Here is a 22,582-nt window from a genome sequence, read left to right on the forward strand (position 1 = left end):
AAGTATATAAAATTAGCTTTCAAAATCATGGAAAAATCATCAGTATTCTCTGCTCTGAGTCGCTGGGGGCGTGTCGCTGAAGGCGCTGAAATCTGAAACCTCTCTTAATACATCCATGGCTGAAACCACACCCACAAGCTGGGAAGGTGCCTGTCAGGATTCCTTCAGTAGCGGCGATTGAAGAGGGAAGAGCCCAGCGCCGAATCTCTGTTTGACATGCGGAGTGGGGAAATGTGGCGTACAGAAGACCATTTGCCCAGTGTCGCTCGGTGTCTGAGTCCTTCTGATCGAGGCTCAAGCCGTGGACGGTGTGAGGCTGGTAACGGCTCCCGTCGCGCAGGGATTCAACTTGGCGGGTTAAGGACGGCCGCTCTGTCTGGGAGGATCCCATCGCGGGACCTCTCCGCATTTCATTCGAGGCGGTCGGTCAGCTTGGAAAGGCTCGGGGCGAGGGTGGCTCCCGGCTTTGCGCTTTACAGCACAAGTTTACAGAAAAAGAATAAATATACATAGGACATGGGATGGATTACAATCATAAAAATACAATGCAATACAAAAACAGTCATGAAAATGCCAATGCCCAACGTGGGGCTCGATCCCACGACCCTGATGATATGAGTCTCAGCAAGCTCTACCGACTGAGCTAGCTGAGATAACCCTTGATAACTCATGGGTTTCTGTTCTGGCTTTCAAAAAACAGGTTTGTAAAGACGGGTGGGGTCATGTCAAAGATGGCTCAACTGCTTCATCGAGTCATGATTTCAGCCCCACCTAAAAAATCCTGAACACAAAACTGGCGAAAAACAGTTCAACGGTCTAACTCCACAATCCAGTACTACAATGTTCACAGTCTTTGCACATGTTTTCAGTAATTATATTCCAACATTTATTATGTGTTTAGAAACAAATGTCTGAATTTCCTTTACATGGCCTTTAAAGTAATTCAGTTTGTTATGTACATTTTGTATGCGGGATTATGTAACAAAAGTAAGGTAAAAGAAAGCAACATTGACTTGGTTTTGGGTCACGAACAGCAGTCTCCTGGGTGAAAGTCTGTTTGTTTGACCCTCGACCCAACCATCCACCCCGACCTCCTCCATACGCGGACTTTCTCACTCTTTAGCGTATACTACGTCAGTTGTGTTTAAATTAGAGTTAATTGAAAGTCCTGCGCGTCATATACAGAAGCCAAAGGGTGCCTCGGTGTGTCAGTAAACCAAGCGCTGGTATTTGATGACTCAGGAGTGAGAACGGATTGTTATATATTACTAATTTATTATTCCCAATTGTGGTGATAACATCTGGATTATTTTCAGAGTCAATGTTTTATTGGGTGAAAGAAGTCATAGGGAGGAAATAGGGGTTCATGGTGGGCGTACAGGACTGTGACACCAGAGGCCAGTCACAGTCTGTGTGTCCCGTCTGTGGATACAGTAGATTTAGTAAGCAAAATCACTTTGTTTAAGGTTAGTGCGAGCGTTTTTTGCCATGTTATGTCTGAAGTCACTGCTGACTTTTTTATGTATTAAGCAAGACCATCTAACCCCCCGTCTAGACTGCAAGCGTATCAGACGTGTTTTTCACTCGCACACCTCACACAACAGATGCACTTTGATTTTAATCTATGCAGCTGTCTGCACTGGCTCTGTGCAGCTCAACTGCAGTGTGTGTTTAGTTCTGTTAGCTGTTAGCTCTGTTAGCCAAACACACTGTAGGACTCCCACTGGCTGCTAACAGCTAACTAGCTCTCCTTGAGCACACAGTCATAAATGAGCACAAAAAATCTCTACATGAGAACCAGTTTACGATGATACTTAAATCTTCTTAGATCATGAATCATTTTTTTCTTTATTCTACAGTTTATTAATACTCAGGGTTGGTTGATTACTTTTAAAACACCCGAATCGACTGTTATCAAGCCATTATATAGCCGTCATCGATTGCTATGAGCAACCATAGACGTGGGTTATTAGGGGTTTACTACGCTGACGTGTAAACCGCTTCGCTTTCGCTTTCTTTGTAAAAGTGAAAGCGAAACTTAAAAGCAACACGTTCGCCTGACTTCCGCTTCTGCTCCTGTCATTATTACTACGGTCACTAGAGGTCGCTGTCGTAGCGTCTTTCAGTGATCTACCATGTGAATAGATAACACCTACTATTGAGTGTAGTGGGCCCAAAATGACCCACATCTATGCATGGTGCTTATAGCAACCGATAATGCCTGTTTGATTGTTTTGAAAAACTGTTCTTGCTGTGGAGGGAGAAAGGTGTGGAATCCTCCTAAACTGATGTGAACCATCATCTTTTGGGAGAGGCTGATTAAAGGTTTATGTTGGCAAGCATGAAGGCTCCATTACATCATATGCATTTGCGTAGTGCGGTGAGATAAGCAGGTCAAACTAAAAACCCAGTAAACAGTGGAATACAGACTTCAGAAGTGACAGTTAATGATCAGGCTCAGGCTGAATGTAGCGGAGAATAACCAGCTGGACTCACCTCAGACACCTTTTTTTCTTTCCAAGAATACACACATCTGTATTTCCAGGAACAAGACTCCCTCTCCACTTCAGGCGGACATACATTACTCATTTAGAGTGGTTTTACACCGAGGACCACAAGAGTCACAGAAATAGTAATAAAGCATTTAATTGCTTAATAACTAATTGTACAATAAAAATAGGCATTAACAAATTTGTTTACAAATTAATCCATTAATCTATGAATAAATGGACAACATTACAAAGTAATTAATTATTTGACATTTTAAAGCAGCAGTGGGTAGAAATGGAGCAAATATGATTAAAAAAAGTTATTTTTATAAAACGGTCACTATATCCTGACATTAGTGCATGAGATAGGTAATCTGAAAAAAATCATGTGCCTCTGTGTCCTCCGGTGCTCCTAATGGCATCTGCAAGATTTCACAGACCGGAGGAAAACAACCAAACAGAGCTGATCTGGAGTCTGCCGTCCAGCTGCCGTCTATGAGAGCCGGCTGTCAATCACTCACAAACTCCGACCAGCGGTCAAACCAGGCAGCGCTGATCAAATATGAATCAATACTCTGTTACTGTAATGCCTATTTCTCGCCTCAAATGTTTTTAGAAACATCTTGTGGTGTACTGTTTAGCTGTAAAATGAGAAAGTTTGTGACCAGGCGGCCATGTTGAGAACAGTTGAAGAAATACCAAGCACCGCCCACCAGCCGAAGCACAGCCAATGGGAGGGCTCTCTCTGAAATGACCTGTGATTGGCCAAAGTCTCCCGTCGCGGGCTAGATTTTCTAAAGCCTGAAAACAGAGCCATGAGGAGATGCAGAAGTCTAGTTTTCTCTCAGAACACTTGAATTACAATATGCTGAAAGATAATTATGGAATTTTTGCCCAATGATGACGAAAACATTCTGCCTGCCTCACGTTTAATGGGCAATAAAAAGGACTTCTAACCCCCAAAAGGCACAACTAGACCACACTGTCAACCATCATAACAAATTTGAAGTTCCTAAGTTAATCAGTTTCCAAGTTCTGCTCCGGAAACGAAAATGTGTAGACAAAGGATTCGCTGTCCAGTCAGTTTTTGGTTGGTTCTGCTAATCGACACATTCAGGTGATGCTGTCGTAAGTTAAATGATTGAGGTGCATCCTCAGATATAGCTGACTTCATTTTTTTTGTGTCGGCATACAGTTTGTCTCAAATCGTTGTGAGTTGAGCTCGACTAACCCTGAGAATAAGCCGACTGCCATGCTAAAGCTGATAGACAATAACTGGTGTGCTGCCAAAAACTATCTGGGTAAAACTCGTGCTCTAGAATTTCTGTTCCGCACATGTGATTAGCAGACATAAATATACTATCCTTAAAGCTCAACAGGCTGCTCCTGCAGCGGTCACAGTGAATTCATTCATATTCTGCGGGCTGGATGGGAAGCTTTGGCGAGCCGGATATGGCCCGCGGGGCCGCCAGTTGCAGATCACTGTATGAAGGCATCAGTATTAATTTAAGTTTCATAACCAGTTAAAAACTCCTTGTAGTGACTTTAAGCTTAAAGGAACAGTGTGTAGCATTTAGGAAAGAAATGGAATATAATATTAATGTTTTCTTTAGTTTATAACTACCTGAACTACCTGAACTACTGTACTTAGAATGAGCCTTTTATATCTACATAGGGAGCAGGTCCTCTTCAAAGAGTCCACCATGTTGTACGATAATGTTACGTGTTTTCACGTCAGCCACTGTAGTTCTCCTACATGCTTGGGACACAGGAGAAGCTTCAGATGGTTGCAATCTGCAACCTCACCACTAGATGCTGTCAGATCCTACACACTGCACCTTTAAGAGGTATTATACTCTGATGAGAAATACGAATCTGAAAAGTATTCCACAGCTGTCGGATAAATGTAGTGGAAGTAAAACTACTTTCCACCACTGGACCCAAAAACACATTTAGTAAATCCATCCACCCATAGGCCTACCTATATCATCATCATCAATAAAATCACATAATCCACACATCCATAATAAATGATAATAATACAGTTTATCTATATAGCACTTATCAAAACTCATGTTACAAAGTGCTTTACAACAAACAACAATAATCACGATCCATCAATGAGAGAGAAGGATAAACTTCAAATTTAATTTTAAAACAAAATTGTATCTTGCACAATTTGTTAATATATAGTATATCAATGCACTCTATCCTATTGTATTGTTATGTTATTGTTATTCTATGTTCATATTTTATATTTTCTAAGCTAGTTGTAGTCTGGTATATTTATAGTGTATTCTAAAATATTCTTTAAATTGTATATACTATAGATATTGTCTCTAGTGTTGATATGTATATTTGTATTTACTATATATTTATAATTTATTATTATTTATTAAATTGTATTATTTATTCACTCATTACTGTTCCTGTGCCTGGATAACCTGCAGCTGTAACACAAGAACTTCCCAATTTGGGATTAATAAAGAACATCTATCTATTTATCTATCCATCTATCCTTCTATCTCTCTATCTATCTATCTCTCTATCTCTCTATCTCTCTATCTATCTATCTATCTATCTATCTAGTGATAGTGTAGAGCCTGAAGGAACAGATGTCCATGTTGGTATGAAGATGATATAAGACAACAGGCTGCATACAGTAGCTCTAGTCTGGTGCGCAACAGGTTGGTGTTCCATTCTCTCCGCGCAGCGCGCACAACATCATCCAGCATCCAGCAGGTCCTCTTCCAAACAGAACCGCATCCGGGCCGAGGACAGCAGAGTGCCGGGTTGGTTTGCCTGGAGCGGTGCTGTCAGCATGCCCGTCAGTACACCAGTCAGTGACTGACTGACTGACTGACTGACTGTGCGTCCTCGCTTTGCGCACCCCTAAAAATATCCCTCACCAAAGTGCTGCGGATCAAAGGGGGCAGCAACACGGCCACGAATCCAGACCCGGCATTTAACCTAAAGCCTCTCAGAGGAGGAGCACATACACACACACACACACACACACACACACACACACACACACTGTGCGCAGCAAAGAGCCCGAGGCATCCAGAGCTGTGCAGAGGAGAGAGGGAGAGGGAGAGGGAGAGAGAGAGAGAGAGAGAGAGAGAGAGAGAGGCTGGTCTCGGGTTTCAGAGACGCGCACTGCCAGCTGAGCTGCGGCACATTGTGGAGTCGCTCAGAGGAGAAGAAGCACCGACTGGGAGAAACGGAGCGGAGCGCAGAGCAAAGCAGAGGAATACTGAGTCTGTCTCTGTGAATCAGGATCATCACTGACTGACTGACTGACTGACTGCTGTCCATCTACACAATGTCTCCTATTCTAACTTTGATGTAGTTGCTCATCTGAGTGCAGCAAGGTAGTTTGGAGACAGTTTGAAGAAAAAGACAAAACTTCCCCCCAACAGAGAGAGAGAGAGAGAGACAGTCTCTGACCAGCTCCAGCGTCTGCAGGTCGTTAGGATCCCTCTCCTCCTGCTGCTCTTCCTCTTGATGAATTGAGGGATTTCCGTGTGGATAAAAGCAGAATCAGAGGTCTAAACATGCTCAAGGATCAGAAGTGTGGAGTCGCGGGTATCCCTGGTGAGGAGAGGAGCGATCATCCGTCTAAACGGCCTCTGTGGAGAAACTGGAGAGATTTGTCAGGCGTCACGACGTGTATCGCAGTGTCGGTCCTGTGTCTTGGATTTTGCATTTTGGTTTTAGTGCGGACGTCGGAGTTGCAGTCCCGGATAGTAAGTCTGGAGCAGCAGCAGCGGGACGCGCAGCTCTCCGCCTGGATGGGGTCTCTGGAGCAGGTGGAGCCCGTTATCATGGGCCGGCTGGACCACATCCTGGACGAGGTGAGCCAGACAGCGCTTCACTTCACAAATATACATCATCCAAAGCTTTTCAGAAGCAGCAAATTTATTCAAAGAGAGGAAGAGTTTGACTTTGTTGTGGTTGAACTAAGTTGCCCTTCAGTGTGACTCATTCCACAAGTGGTCTGTACAAAAGGCTACCCTTAATTAATCCTTAATTTAACTTAAACACACACCCAACACTTACCCAGGGATCATTCTAATTCATCAATTCATTCATTTGAAAAGATAAAAATCAAACCCCTTGAAAACTTAATTTCAAACGCCCCTAATTAACACATCTTAAATTTATGTTAAGGGATACTTTCTCCTTAAATTATAGATTAATTTGATATTTTTGAAAAAAAAAAAAAATCATCAGGTTACCCATTCATGGTGTGACCAAGGTCGTTTTGGTTAGGGGTCTGAAATATGTTCGGGGTGTAAAGGTCTTTATATGTTTAAGTCAGATTTGGGGTAAATGAATGGATTGTAATGGATTTCATGGGTTTTAAGAGATTGTCTGCACTGTCTAAGGGCTTAAGGGGTAAAAACCCTTATACTGTAGTTGGTCACTTTTAACCTTCTTAGCGTAGTTGGTCAATCTCATGAGGTTTTTACCCTGAAAAAGCAGATACAGTACATGAAATTACATAACAATCTTTCAGTTACCATGTTTAAATCCCTCAAACTAATTATTAATAGATAAATCTATAGAACTATGCTGCAACGTCAGATGGGACTTAGAGCATGTCACTTTGATGGATAGTGTCGGAAGGATTGGAAAGAAGGATGGTAGTCCACTATTTTTGATTTAGTCTTCATGGAATAAGACTAGTATTTACTTTTAAGGCGGTTTATTAGTTATTTCTTATGTTTTTTGGGTAATGTGCTGGTAATAAACTAATACTGCATTCTACAACAGATTTTTTGTAGTTAAATCAAATAATTTGTTAGTTATAACTTCAGACTTGTTCTTATTAATGGCTTCTAATTGATCTATAAAGCGTTAGTAGATGCTTTTATTAATCATTAATAAAGCCACCAAGTATAAAGCTATAAAGGGTACCAGAATGTCTGTATACTCAAAGACTGACAAATTCATACAATGCTCATGCACATCTCAATTAGACCGTTACCAGCAAGTTGGACGTGCGTCATAAATATCATTAGTGCATCTTCACAGAGATCCCGTGTGAGGAGCTCTCTCTGGCTCTTTCACATCTGTTGCTCTCAAAGTGGCCCTCCGTTCTGCCCTTTCATTGACCACTTCCACAGCTACACTAACAAGCTCTTCCACAGTGATTGAAGTCAGGCAAGGACCCTGTTTTCCCTTCCTCCGTTTGCTTTGGTCTTACTTTTATCATCCCCACCACCCCACTCCACCCTGACCCCTTTCACCAGGGCCAGTATAATACACTTACCAGGGTGCTGTTGGGATAACGGCAGTATTGCACTCCCCATGTTAGCCTGAGTCAAAATTTGATGATAGCAATTATCAGGAAAAAAAGATGCTCTATGTTTGGAAGATGATATAAAGTGATAATTTGATGAGCTGACTGATGATTTATTGTCGAGACATTTTGGGAAATGTTCGCATTCTTGTGAGATGAGAAGATCGATACCAATCTATCTCAGAGCTGAAGTCAGGATGTGTTGAAGGCTCTCCTTAACCCCCGACCCCAATTAACAGAAATGTACCTAAACATTTCATGACCAGTTTATTCATCTGCCCAGGACTTCTCTTTGCAACGGCTCCATATAGCTCGGGTGGCCAGAAATGTTTGGTGGGCAGAGGCTTTGTTCTATCAGAGAGCTTTTAGAGGTGTTGGAAGGTGTATTTTTCCACATTGAACAGAGCTAGGCTATAGCTGTTTCCTCCTGCTTCTGGTCTCTAATGCTAAGTTAAGCTGACCCAACTCTTGAAATACGTTGCTTGGACAGTGGCCCCTCAGCGTCTGATACTGACGCGCCGATGCACCCTTTTAGCGCCAGTATGAGACACGCCAGGCTTTCAACCAACTCCAATGCGAACCCATCTGGGTCATTATTAGACGCTCGGAGCAACTGACGTAGTATCAAGATCAAGAAAGTCCACGTAGGGAGGAGGTCGGGGTGGATAGACGGGTTAAACAAACAGAGACTTTCACCCAGGAGACCGCTGTTCATGTCCTGTGTGAAACCATAGTTACCATAGTTTTGTTACGTAACTTAACCTTACTGCCCTGTACGTAAGTTACGTAACAAGCATCCTTATTTGAACCCCAAACCACAATCTTTTCGTAAGCCTAACCAAGTAAACCTAAAAACTAAGTTTACCTACTTTGTAAATTTATTTTTGAAAAGACACATTATGCACGTAACAAGCAGAAACCATATGTTTCCTGTCAACACATAAGTTAATTTTTTTAATGACACTATGGGTGTAATGAGCAGAAACTGACACGCCGTCCCTGACACGTCCAAAACTGACGCTAGAGGGGTGCCTAGAGTGTCATAGTTTGAAGCGTAGGGCGAGTGACCGGTACGTGACGAGTTGGAGTAAGAATTGTCTGACCTCATCCTAACTCCAGCTCGGTTCTTAACACACAGTCATGAGATCATTACCAATCATCATGTCTCACTCAACTGTTCCTTAACACCTTTTTTGTGACACACAGCCCTCTGGCTATTTCAGCTCTGAGGGGACAGATAGGATTATACTGTATATATATATTCAGAATAACCATCAATGAGAAGCCAGCACTCATCATTGAAAAGCAATACAGTTGTACTGCTTCATATCCCTCCTGTTGTCTTCGGGTCAAATTGACCCGAAGACAACAGGAGGGTTAAACAGGCCAACTGATGATAATGAACAAGGTTATTATTTGACAATAATGTTTTCTTGTCTGGCTATTATTAATAATATGAGCATACTTTTGTTAATTATTCATGACCTAATGTTGAATTTCTGTGGATTTATCCCTCCTGTTGTCTTCGGGTCAAATTGACCCGAAGACAACAGGAGGGTTAAACTATGTGTTCACAAATACAACATAGTGGTGTAGGGCTGTGTATTGGCAAGAATCCGGCGATACGATACGTATCACGATACAGGGGTTACGATTCAATATATTGCGATATATTGAGATTTTTTAAATCTAATTTTAGGAAAACCGTCATAGCATAAAGAACACGCCACCATATGCATAAAATCTGAGTAAAAAGAAAAAGTTTTATGCAATCAGAGCAGTGGGATCTGCATTTGCATTCATCAAAGTCCCTGTTAAAACATAGCACTACTTTTAGAGGGCATATACACTGGGAGGGCGCATCTCTTTGCAAATGAAGTAAAGTTTTGACTGAGTTAATCTTTGCATGTAAACTATTAATTAAAAATCAATTCAGGGTTTTTGAGAATCAATACAGTATCACAAAACATAAAATCGCGATATTCGATTTTTGGGATATTTTCTTACACCCCTATAGTGGGGTTGATGTAGTAAAGGACAATCAAAGGTGCTTGTGACACAGTCCTGGCTCTGGAGCTCCTCCGTGGGGCCCAGTGAGGAGGATCTCTCCGTCAGACGGGGGCCTGGGGCGATGCAGCCCGCCTCTTTGTTTAGCTCTGAGTGTATAAATAGTCATTATTAATGGACACAAGCACAGATGTGTCCTTTTGCTGAGAGAGAGAGACGCCTGTGGTACTTTCACCCAACACTATCCAGAATCCACCTTCCTGTCTCCTTCAATGATGACCAGCTTCCTCTGTTATGGAAAATGTGCCCCGTTCCAGCAGCACAGAGTTGCTCCTTATTAGTTCACTCAAATTTGGATCACAGCAGAATCCATTAGCTTTATTGAGTAATGTTTGTAGTCAATTTCGTTTTGCAGTTATCGTGCCTGGGTATGAGGCTGTGTACATTACGAATAAATAACTCATTTCAAAGCAAACTATTAAAAACACATCAATGAGCAACACCGTTGCTTCATTCCCATGAACACAGTTTATTTTGTCTATCATAGTTTATCAGTGCCACATGCCACTTATACTCACTGGAGCACCAAATGTGGATTAATCTGCGGCTGAAAATAGTCCCAAACAAATAAACTATTTCCTCCTGTTTGAGTAATGTTTGTTAAAAGCTAAACTGAACAGCTGTTTTAGGAAATAATTTAGCCTCTTTAAAAAAGAAAACGAAAAAAATGTACATTTGTGAGGTGTTTTCAAAGATGTATATCTTCAGTAGGAACCAATACGCTTGGAGCTGAGAGCCACAGAAATCAGAGAGAGGTCAGAAAGTATTTAGAGATGGACAAACACATTATTGGAGACAATAAGAAAGACACTGAATAATGGAATAATTACGTTTTAAATTGTAAAACCCATTACAGTGAACATCAAGTGTGGATCGATTTTAAATTTCAAACATTTGAAAGAATAGTCCAACATTGAGGGGATGGATATCAATCTCGTGTCTCTGGAGCTGGAGTCAGGACGTGGTTAGCCTAGCTTAGCATAAAGACTGGAAGCAGGGGGGACACAGCTAGCCTGACTTGGTGCACATTATATCTTGCTTAATGAAAACAGAAATAGGGATGCACCGATCCAACTTTTCCAGTCCCAATAGCGATACCTGGGCTTTGGGCATTGGCCTATACCGGGTACCGATCTGATAGCAGTTTTTAATTAATAAGCTGCATGCCTCACTGTGTAGAAGTGATTGGTTTCACTTTCTTAACTTTGTAAAACAAAATGTAACAAATAAATATATAGATATAAATTCAGTGGATTTTACACCAACAAATTGGCATAAACAGGAATTAAAATTCCATCATATCATATAGATAGTATATGAATATAGAATAAATTTAATAGATCGGCCCCATTTTCACCGATATCCGATCCAGCTATCTGAGTCAGTATCGGCCCGATATCCGATCCAGTATCGGTGCATACCTAAACAGAAATGTAACTATAAATGTAATAGTAGTTTGTGATTTTAGGGGGATGTACATTTTGGAACTATTTCTTGAACAACAGTCCGTGCAGCGGTCGCACAGCTTCCAGGAGTCTTGTCGTCACAGTGAGGTTTGGTACCAACAAGATCAAACCGAAATCTGTACTCACCAACCATATCTGGCAATAAATATCTATTTTTGTATTGCACATTGGACAGGACCAGGCACGCCGTTTCCGCCTGCTTCCATTCATGTGCTAATGTTACGCTATAGGCAAACCATGTCCTGCTTCTGGCTCTGTATTTAATGGAGATTAGTATTGATCTGTTGTATGTTACATAACATTTGATGGTGGAATGATTAGCAGCTTTAAAGCAGAAGGAGACAGGTGTCACTGCAGGTTTTTACAAAATAATATTCTCTCGTTCATCACACGGTAAAAAATAATTTCTCTGTGTGAGCAAAACATAGATTTTGAAAATGAAATAAACTAAATAGCATTTATGAAGGTTCACAGCCCCCTTGTAACTGCAAATTCTCAACAGGTGTCCTAGTTAAGAATAAGCTTTGTGAGGTCCTTGAATTCAGTTGTACCTCCCCGAAAAACAACTGCCATAATATTAACAACACCCCTGACAATAGCCTCGACCTCCCCACCTCCCTCTGTCGTTATCTTGCCCCCCAAACGTGGCCCCCTTTAACATTTACAATTAACCACAAAGTGCTCTCTGCAGACCTGGTAGAGAAGCCTGGCGCGCATAGTGAGTGCAGAGGCATGATGGGAGCTGGAGGTCACGGTGTGAGGTGTAGAAACGTGAAAAATATAGTCTCCCCCTGCCCCGGTTTCCTCACTCTGCTCCCCACAGACCTGCCAGCCAAATCACTGCTCTGTGCATACATGCATACAACACAAATACATGCACATACATGTACTTCCTCTATGATGTGTGTGTGTGTGTGTGTGTGTGTGTGTGTGTGTGTGTATAAATATATAAATAAATGACCCGTGTGCTAATCAGACAGCCTAATGCAAACAGCACACTCAAGTAGAAGTGCCTGAGCCACCTCTGCACTTTGTCAGAGCACAGGTAGTGATGGCTGGCTGCACACACACACACACACACACACACACACACACGCACACACACATGCGCACACACACACACAAACACTCTGACAGTCACTTCTTTTGCCTTCCTGAATGACACATTACAGTTGAGCTTGAGACTAAACAGGCACGCTGACAGTTATAGATATTCTAAAGATCTACAGCACAGTAAGGATTTACAGCGAGCGATGTAGTGTTTGTTTTCTTCATGGAAAAAAATCACATCACTGTCCAGAAGGAAAGATTCGACAAGACATTTCATGACACAGTATTAAATGCTTTAGGTCAGCGTGATTGATGATACCCGTGTGCTAATAGTGTACCTGTTAGATAAATCAAGTGCAGTCTAAAAGGGATACAGAATTCACACTAAAGCCCCACGGTAGCATCTCTATTGGGTAAAATGTATAGAGAGCTTAAGACCTGACATCACATCTATGCTAGCTGCTTCTTAAACTCATTACAATCTCTCATTGAGGGTTTCTTTCATTGGTCTTTTGGGAGTTTATGATCCATAATTCAATAATAATAATGAATTCAAACACTTTGTGAGTTTAATAAAATGTAACTTGTTAGCATTCAAAACACTTAAACTCCCAAGAAAACGTGGTGCAGAGTATGTCTTTATTTTGCCAGGATAATCCACTCAATATCAGTAGTGTTTCCAGGGAGTACTTGTTTACATGTAAAGGATAATGCACAGCGAGCCGGTCTTTGTTGTGAGAGAAACCTGGACAGGGCGATGCTGCACCCCGACTCTCATCGCCCTGAAGGGGATTCTTTCACAACAATGACCCGCTATCTGTACATTAACCTGCTTATTACACGGCTACTTACTTAAGAAATCGATAATGTTCCTCCAGAATTCCGACATCAGAACTGCGCCCATAGCAACGGTCTGTTATACATAGCAACGGTCTGCTATAAAGAAATAACAGACCGTAGAAGGCCGTGATTGACCAATCAGAATTGAGTATTCAACAAACCCGCGTAATAAATAATAATAACAAACAATGACAGCAACATATATTAAAATGGACATATCATGCTCATTTCCAGGTTCATACCTGTACTTTGGGTTTCTACTAGAACATGTTCACATCCTTTAATGTTATACATAATGAAATTACATTGTTTGGAGCATAGTTTAATTTAATAATAATTTGCATTATTACACAGTGTGATTTTGAATTGTTTTTTTGTTTTTTTTTTACTTCTGAAACAGAACCAGGAATTTCTGGTTCCACTTCAGCTTTCTATGAAGCTAAGAAATGAAGTGAAGTGAAGGTCAGGACTGAGAACACCATAACAGGAAGTGTCTGTAGCAGCAGTGTCAGGTCTTACAGTACTACAGGATAGTAGTTTGTCACCCTTTTAAAATAGAATTGTTAAAACCACATTAAAAAACTCTGGCATCGGGTTACCACACACACACACACACACACACACACAGAGAACATCTCTATTAGGATGCTGCATTAGTTCCCGCTGAAGTAATTTCATTGGTTGAGTTAAGGCTCAGTGGGTGGAGCCAAAGAAGCAATCCTTCTTCTCAGATGAATCACTCCACAGAGAAGTCACACTCACTACTTCCAGTAATAGTGCTATCTCTGATGTCCTCTGCCACCTCCATGTTTGTTTGTGCGGGCAGTCCCGACCCAGACTCTGAATGTCTTATAGCAAATGAACAATAATGTGTGTATCCACTAGGGCTGGGCAATATGACCAAAATCTTCTGTCCTGATATATTTCCTTGGCCCAGGCTACACCTGTCCACCAAGCGCCATGTAAATCGGACCAGTAGCTTTTCCGTAATCCTGTTGACAGACAGACAACCAGACACACTGAGCTGAAAACCTCCTTGGCAGAGGTAATTATGTTATTTGTCTCAAAAGGTCAGGATTAAGACTCAGAGTAAGATCTAGAGTTCCTTCTCTGCCAGTCACAGATTCCTGCTAGTTAACCTTTACGTTAAATACTGGCTCTTTGGCTCTACTCGTTGAAGTTTACCTCAGTTTATGAGATTAATGTTTCATACAGAGCAAAACAGTGTATAATTTATGTATCACACAGTCATTAGACTGTAGGAGAATGTATAAATGACAACACGAGTTAAAGGCTAATGACATTACATTACTCTCCCTCTGGCAGACTCTGCTTCTGTTGTGAGCGTTGATGTGGTTATGGATGCAGCTCTTTTTGTTACAATTGAGCTGAATCTCCACTCTGCATTACCTCCATTATCTAGTTTGGAGAATGTGTCTTTCAGTTGTGTTGCTTCAGGTTGGACCACAGAGAGCTCTGGCTCTCGGGATTAGGCTCACTAAAGACTTCTCCAGTTGTGAGTTGTGGGGTCTGCCAGTAGCAACCAAATGAATTCCTGGAAGTATTCATGAATAATACGAAGCGGGTTAAGGGGAAATGTGTGCCTGCAGAGTGCAGTTGCTGCAATTGATTCTGCATGAGACTTCTGAATGACGAGAGAACTTAACTTTGGAACCCCGGGTTATTTTGAGGCAGTCATAGCTTTTTAAGAGGGTGTTTCATAGCCAACCTCTTATTTAAGGGATGAAATACTCATGTAAGGCATGTGGGACATATATTTATTTTTGAGTTGTTTTATCTGGTTTCTCTTCTGCCTTTATGCTTATTAAGGCCTTAATAAGCTTCAAACTAAATGCTTGTTGGATACAGCGTCTTAAACCCTTTGAACTTGGCTTATCATGCGACACCGAGAATGCTTTCAAAGACGATATTTTTTACTCCACTCTACAACGATAGGCTTTAGACATGTTCAGATGACACTGTACACATTCGTCCATTAACACGAAAAACGGACAAGCAAATGTTACGCATTTCGCCTTGAAGCTGCAGTGGGTACAAATGGAGCAAATATGATTAAATAAAGAAGGCATTTTTATGAAACGGACACTATATCCTGACAGTAGTGCATGAGACAGGTAATCTGAAGAAAAAAAATCATGTTCCTCTGTGTCCTCCGGTGCTCCTAACGGCATCTGCAAGATTTAACAGACCAGAGGAAAACAAGCAGTAAGAGCTGATCTGGAGTCTGCTGTCCAGCTGCCGTCCATGAGAGCCGGCTGTCGATCACTCGCAAATTCCAACCAAGCGGTCAAACTAGGCAGCGCTGATCAAATATGAATCCACATTCTGTTACTGTAATGCCTATTTCTCTCCTCAAATGGTTTCAGAAACATCTTGTAGTGTGCTGTTTAGCTGTAAAATGAGAAAGTTTGTGACACGGCAGCCATTGTGAAATCTCCAGGAAATCTTGAAAAGTTCCAGTCGCCAATAGGAACGCTCTCTCTCTGAAATGACCTGTGATTGGTCAAAGTCTCCCATCACGGGCTAGATTTTCTAAAGCTTAGCTGTAAAATGAGAAAATGTGTGACCCGGCCGCCACGTTGAGATCTGCTGAGGAAATAACAAGCACAGCCCACCAGCCGGAGCACAGCCAATAGGAACGCTCAATAGGAACTCTCTCTCTGAAATGACCTGTGATTGGTCAAAGTCTCCCGTCACGGGCCAGATTTTTTAAAGCCTTAAAGCAGAGCCATGAGGAGGAGCAGAAGTCTAGTTTTTTTTCCTACCTACTGAAGCTTTTGTAACCCCAGGGCAATTTGTGCTGCCCCTGAGTGCCACTGTGGCTGGTTTCCTGGTCTACTACCAGTTTCCTGGTGGTTCTGCTCAGAATAAATATGTTTTGGTTAATATTTACATGTTCAGTTCAATATACACATACAGTATGTTGTGTCACTTTAAATAGGTTGGTTGCAGTGTACTTGGTGAGCATGTGGTTTACTTTGAGTAAAAACCTACGTTGTTTAATTTTATTACATGTAATTGGTTGTTTATGTGTCATGTCACTTTACCTAGTTGTGATTGGCTGTAGGGCGGGTCTCGTGAGGAGCGGGTGCTCGAGCGAGAGAAGTGAGGGAGCGGCGCAAGTGGAACGAAAAGAGATGTAGTTATTCGAGATTTATGGTTTAAAGTGTGTTTGTAAGTTACAGTGCTATAGAGCCTAGGACTGCAAGCCAGTGAAACGCCGAATGTATACGTTGAGAGTAGTTAAGTAGCTATCAACGCAGTAGCTGATATTGCGCCGTTAGCCTTTCCAGCTAACTAGCCAAGCTAACTACCGCCGAAGGACATTGAGGACTGCCCAGATAGCCTCCAGGTGACCTGGATAAAGCCTCCACCCATCGGACTGCCATGGTCAGCTATCAGCCGTTCTAGCTTTTTGCACTACTCTTGGAGGTGCAACATTAGGACTCTGTGATACAAGCTCTGCTAGCTAACGTGAGTACTCGGCTTTTATTTGGCTGTTAGAGCGAAACGGTCTCGACTGTTTTTGGCCACCAGGTTCCCAAGCATCGACCAGGCCTGCAACGGGGTTGTTTTCATTAATGGTCCTTTTCTGTTTGCCGGCATGTGTGTGTGTGTGTGTGTGTGAGAGTGTGTGTGGGCCCACCAGGTTATTTTTGGTGAAAGTAAAATAAATCATAAGAGTTCATTGCATATCCTTTGGTACTGCTTTATGTTATTTTGGGCTAGACCAAGTACATTAAAGGGTGACATATATGCTAGTGACCCCAGAAGGTTAAAGGAACATATAAGATTGACTTGGGTTAATACTGACTTGTTTATCTCTGTGAAAGGTCAAAGTACTATTTTCCTGGTATACTATTATTGAGAGTATTGTGAACCTTTTTTATTTTACATATTTTTGATATCATTCCCTTTTAGTTAATAAATTGAGTAAATTGTTGGGGACATATTTGTTATGTGGTTTTTATTAGGTATAAACATAACCACAGTGCAGTCACATATAAAAAATAGGGAGGAAATAATTATGGGTTATTAAAATAAAGCAACAACAGGAATAAGGGTTTAACTAAAGCCAACCTGGGAATTAAGTTTTACGAACACAGGGCGCTACCTTTATAAAAAGGTGCAGAAAGCGCTACACTTTAATGATCCCTGGTTGGACCCATGGCCATTATGAGGGACTAAGCTGGCAGGCATGAGGAGTCACAGGTGATTAGTAACAAAGTTCTAGGGCCCATAAAAGAGGTCAACTAAACATAACTGTGCTAACTCAACATAAACTGAATAGACCCGAAAAGACTAATCTGACCTAACAAACTGGGGGAACATATATAATGGCTGACCAGACTTTTTTTTTAAATAATACAAACAAAAAAACAGTATGGATATGTCAGAAATGAACCAAAACAAATGCACCAACAAACAAATCACAAAACTTGCAGGAGGGCTACCAACATTTAAATCGTCCGTGTGGCAGCAGGTGCACCGTCCTCCCACAAACGGGGGATAACAGTCACACGGAGGTAACAGGCTGTACCCAGAATACTGCAGCAGTGCTCAGAATGACAGGGCCTTCATAACATCCCCTTCAGCACCTGTTGCAGGCCTCTAAACAGCCCGCACTGGCATTGCTCTGCTAGTACCCAGCACCAGTGGGACTGACCGCTATACTGCGGAGAATGTACACGGATGGTTTTCTATTCTGTTCAGGGTCAAATCACATGCAGGCTTTTGTTTCTCTAATGAGGTCAACTGTCACACTTTGGTATCTGGAGAAAGACCAAAGGGTGTTGGCGGGCCTTGTGCTAAACATTGAAAGAATAATAGACAATATTTGTAGTTCCAATTTGAGTTTGTATGTAGTTTTTAATAATGATACCTCTGCATGCTCCTGGTGATGGTTTTAAAGTAAAACCAAAACCTTGAGAATGAAACAATGTAACCATAGTCTTATATGGACTTTCCAGGATTCAGACTACTACAGCCAACATGTTATCTGAATGGCAGATTTGTTGGACCGTGCGAACACAGCCTCCCTCTTTCATTCCTTCAACCACCTTCATGAAAATGTTGGTGTTGCGATTTTTGCACATATCCAAAAACCTGTTGACATTCAAGTCTTTCATAATGTTCAGAGTTGGTGTGTTTCTCCTTCTTTTCTTTTGGACATGCATCTCTGCAAACTGTCGGCTGGTTGGTTTGCGTTCTGTAAACACGCAACAGGCCGTGTGTTGCAAACTGTAAAAACACAAATTGAGATGCATATTCTGAACGTGCTATATACGTATGTCCAAAGAATGCTCCTAAATAATATCAGCATATCACACTTCTTAATCTGAAAATGCTCCATTCAGAATAAGGCCTTATCCAGAATATCCAAACGGAATTTGCTGTTAACGTGATCTGTATAAAATTTGAGAATATTGTCATATTCAAAATAATAGTGGAATATGAGTGTGCATGTAAACATATTCAATGTAATACAGTCAAAAAGTCTCGAAATAACAAATAAGTGGACCTTGAGTTGAGATTATTTGTTAGTTAGTTAGGTTGTTTTTTGATGGATTGAGTATTAAAGCAGCGGTGGGTAGAAATGGAGCAGATATGATTTAAAAATTGATCAAATATGAATCAATATTATGTTACGTTAATGCCTATTTCTCTCCTCAAATGGTTTCAGAAATATCTTGTAGTGTACTGTTTAGCTGTAAAATGAGAAAGTTTGTGACCCGGCAGTCATGTTGAGAACAGTTGAGGAAATACCAAGCACCGCCCACCAGCCGGAGCACAGCCAATAGGAACGCTCTCTGAAATGACCTGTGATTGGTCAAAGTCTCCCGTCACGGGCTAGAAGATTTTCTAAAGCCTGAAAAAAGAGCCATGAGGAGGTGCAGAAGTCTAGTTTTCTCTCAGAACACTTGAATTCCAATATGCTGAAAGGTTATTATGGAATTTTTGCCCAGTGATGCCCAAAAACTTGTTGCCTACTGAAGCTTTAAGGGCTCCATAAACAAAATGTTAAAATGTTAGTGGGCTCTAACATTCTTCTTCTTCTGTTCCCTTTCGTGCAGAAGCTTGCAGCGCGACTACCGAAAACACGGGAGGCGAGAGAGGCTCCCCACAACTGCCTGTGTCCACCAGGTAAGTTCCTCAACCCTCCCCCCATCCACCCATCCACTCATCCACCCCTCCACGTTTTCTCGACTTCTCTCCCTGACTGACACCGAACACGGATGAGAAGCTGCATTTGGCTATTCAAACTATTAGTCAAATACAAGGTCATCACCACTCAACGCAAGTCTGCAAGTGTAGCTTCATACATTCCTAAAGGTGGTCACTACAGAGCTGCTGTTACACTGGATATTCAATATTCAGACATGCCAGTGGTGATTTCTGCATTCGATTGGAGCTGTAGTTATTGAAAACTTAGAATAGAAATGTTGTTTAGCTTCGAATATGGACAGACAACTCCAGGATTTTCTACTGTGTGTGTGTGCGTGTGTGTGTGTGTGTGTGTGTGTGACACAGCCCTGTGAGAACAGGGGGAGGAGCCAGCCACCACACATTAGTGCTAATTGGTCTGTTAGTGTTTTAACATGGCGGTAAGTGTCTGTGAGATGGCTCGTGAATGCCTGTTAAGGTGGCGGTTTGCTTGCAGCTTCAGAGGAGATCCTCCAGTCGCTGCAGGTGTGGAAGTCTTTCAACTCAGAGCTGCCAGATGGTTTGGCACTTTTACAGCTTCATGTGACTTGTCCACTGATGACTGTAATGGTCGGCTGAGAGATGTTTTCAGGTTTTTGTGTTGGAAGTTACTTAAAAAAAAACGTATCAACCACCTAAAAGCACTATTGTCTAATATTTCTCTGAGGTGGATGTTTTTGTAGGAAATCACATGTGTGTTAAAGGATAGATTTGCAATTTTTCACGTCAGTCTTAAAACAATAGTCAGGTGCTCATATGGACTTTGAAACAGGTTTTGCTTGCTGTAATCATTCATCATGTTCACACCGGCCCTTAAGATATCACATCTCACTGCAATTTCAATGTAAGTGATGGGGGACAAAAAAAAGACACAGAGGTCCACAGATCCACTGTATTATATATCAGTTTTCAAGGTATTGGGAATTAACTGATATTACGTGAAACTAGTAAACCTAAGGAATCCACCGTTACCAACCATGTCGTGCTAGCTTGTCGGGAAGATCGTTAAATAACGATACAAATTTACGCTAAATTTTGGTGAGGAAAAACTGGCATGGCGATTTTCAAAGGGGTCCCCTTGACCTCTGACCTCAAGATATGTGATTGAAAATGGGTTCTGTGGGTACCCACGAGTCTCCCCTTTACAGACATGCCCACTTTATGATAATCAAATGCAGTTTGGGGGCGAAAAACATGCAGTTTCTTGCATATGTGTATATTGAGCATGTTTATGCTACCTATAAGAATGACCCAATCACATTTTTTTACCACCAATCTATATCATAAAGGTTTCTGTTGTACCAAAAGTTAAGATGAATGTATAATTTCTGTGTAGTTCTCAGACATAGCTATAGTTGTAACTTTGGGGGTCGTGGTGTTTCATTTGAAAGCCACTGAGTATTATTTCTGAGCAGCTTGTGAAAAATTAACTTGCTAAAAGTAGAGCTGCAGAATTTGAGACACTTCAGGCCTCAAAGGTGCCACAGAGTCTGTTGTCTTTCAAATGTTTATCATAACCATGAAACAGAGCAATAGGCCTAAAAATATGTGTAACATGTGCGCTGCTTTAAGTGGATGGAGATGACACATTGCTTATGGCTGAGTGGGCCTCATATCAACAGTCTGGGTATGTTGGGTATGGCCCTATTAGGGTTGGACCAGGATGGGGTATGAGGGACAGTGATAATAGAGCAAAGCCTGTGAGCTGACTCAGGCAGACAACTGGAGTGATCTGACACTCACATGTAACATATTCCACTATGTACATCACACTCTTTGTCAGTGCTCAGCTTACTCTTACTGCTGTTGCTCACTGCAAGCAGTCATCACTGCTGCTCTTCCCTTAGAGTGCTTATACTCGCTGACACATAATGGCTTTGTTGAAGTTGTGTACGCAACTACGGTTTTTGAAGAAACTGTAAAAGCAATGTTAGCCCTCTGAAGACCCACAATAGACCGATGATGCCATGCACAGAGATGCCAATAAATTCATTCAGCAACTCCTTGACTACAACTGTGCCAAAGCAGATATAAATAACACAAAGCACATAGATTCTACAAAGGTTTTAGTGAGGATAGGACCAGGCGGACTCTCCATTTGGCCACTTGGATACCCAAAGTGTGCCAAATGGGTTTTCTACTTCTTGAAAGGGAATCTGGCTCTAAAATACTACTGATATCCACTACAGGAGGCTATGTGCACACAATGGAGCCTTTGGCCATGACATTTACCCTGTGCATCATCACATTCTACCATTGTGCTCAGTATAAAATCAATAAAAACAACTAAATTGTATAATTCTGACTCCAAATGGAGTCGTTTTGTTATAATAATGAAATATGATCAAGTAAAACTTAGATAATAATAAAATAAGATCAATAACAATGTAAATAAGATAACAAAAAATAATCGAAAGTCCAGTATGCACATTCAATATAAAAAACGGTTAAAAACAAAGTAAAAATACAATTTCTCGTGCGTTGATTTTGAAACTAAAATATTGAAATCATTGCCAAACAAACATTATTTGGACAAAATACACTTGGAGAGTTGTTTTAGTAGCGTTAAGGACCTTTTATGAAGTTTTTAAAGGCAGTGTTTTAACACCGGGACCGTCGGGGTAAAAGAGGTTAAAATCATGTTGTGCTACAGGACAGTAAATATATATTTTGCAGCTTTAAATAATCGTAAAATCTATTCTAGTAACTATCAGAGGAAGCGTACCTCGTCGTCACATAAACAGATCTTTTGGATTGTCTGTGTTTTCATGTTCTGCAATGAGATCAGGCCATTGTTGTGTTCCAGGACAAAGGATACAGTGTGTATATATTATACAGTGATTTATGAGCGTGAATGTACATGGATCTCGTCCCGTCATAAACAATGTTTGCATTTTTATTTAGAACGCTGTAGTACATGTGGTGCATCAGGTCAAAGTAAAGAGCAGAGGAACATGGCAGGGATGTCATAGTATAGTCTTGAATTCAGGCCCAAAAGTCTGAGAAGTGACTTGATTCCCCACATTGTTGTCATGGAGAGGCTGAGTGGCACCTCTTCTTGGACAAGACGAAAGAGAAGAGAGAGAGAGAGAGAAAGGATTGTGAAACACCAGTACCCCTCCTCCCTCTCCTGTCAA

General features: G+C 41.4%; 1 protein-coding gene across 1 annotated transcript in view; it reads left to right on the forward strand.

Moving 5' to 3' along the window:
• Positions 1 to 5,590: 5,590 nt before the first annotated feature.
• Positions 5,591 to 22,582, forward strand: part of col13a1 (collagen, type XIII, alpha 1) — a 143,679-nt gene continuing 126,687 nt past the window's right edge. The window contains exons 1-2 of the mRNA XM_037783364.1: positions 5,591 to 6,346; positions 19,316 to 19,385. Of these exons, the coding sequence (XP_037639292.1) occupies positions 6,047 to 6,346; positions 19,316 to 19,385 (370 nt within the window). The 5' untranslated portion in view covers positions 5,591 to 6,046. The remainder of the gene's footprint in view (positions 6,347 to 19,315; positions 19,386 to 22,582) is intronic.

This window comes from Sebastes umbrosus, chromosome 10 (genome assembly GCF_015220745.1).
Source record: "Sebastes umbrosus isolate fSebUmb1 chromosome 10, fSebUmb1.pri, whole genome shotgun sequence".
In the NCBI taxonomy this organism is placed as follows: Eukaryota; Metazoa; Chordata; class Actinopteri; order Perciformes; family Sebastidae; genus Sebastes; species Sebastes umbrosus.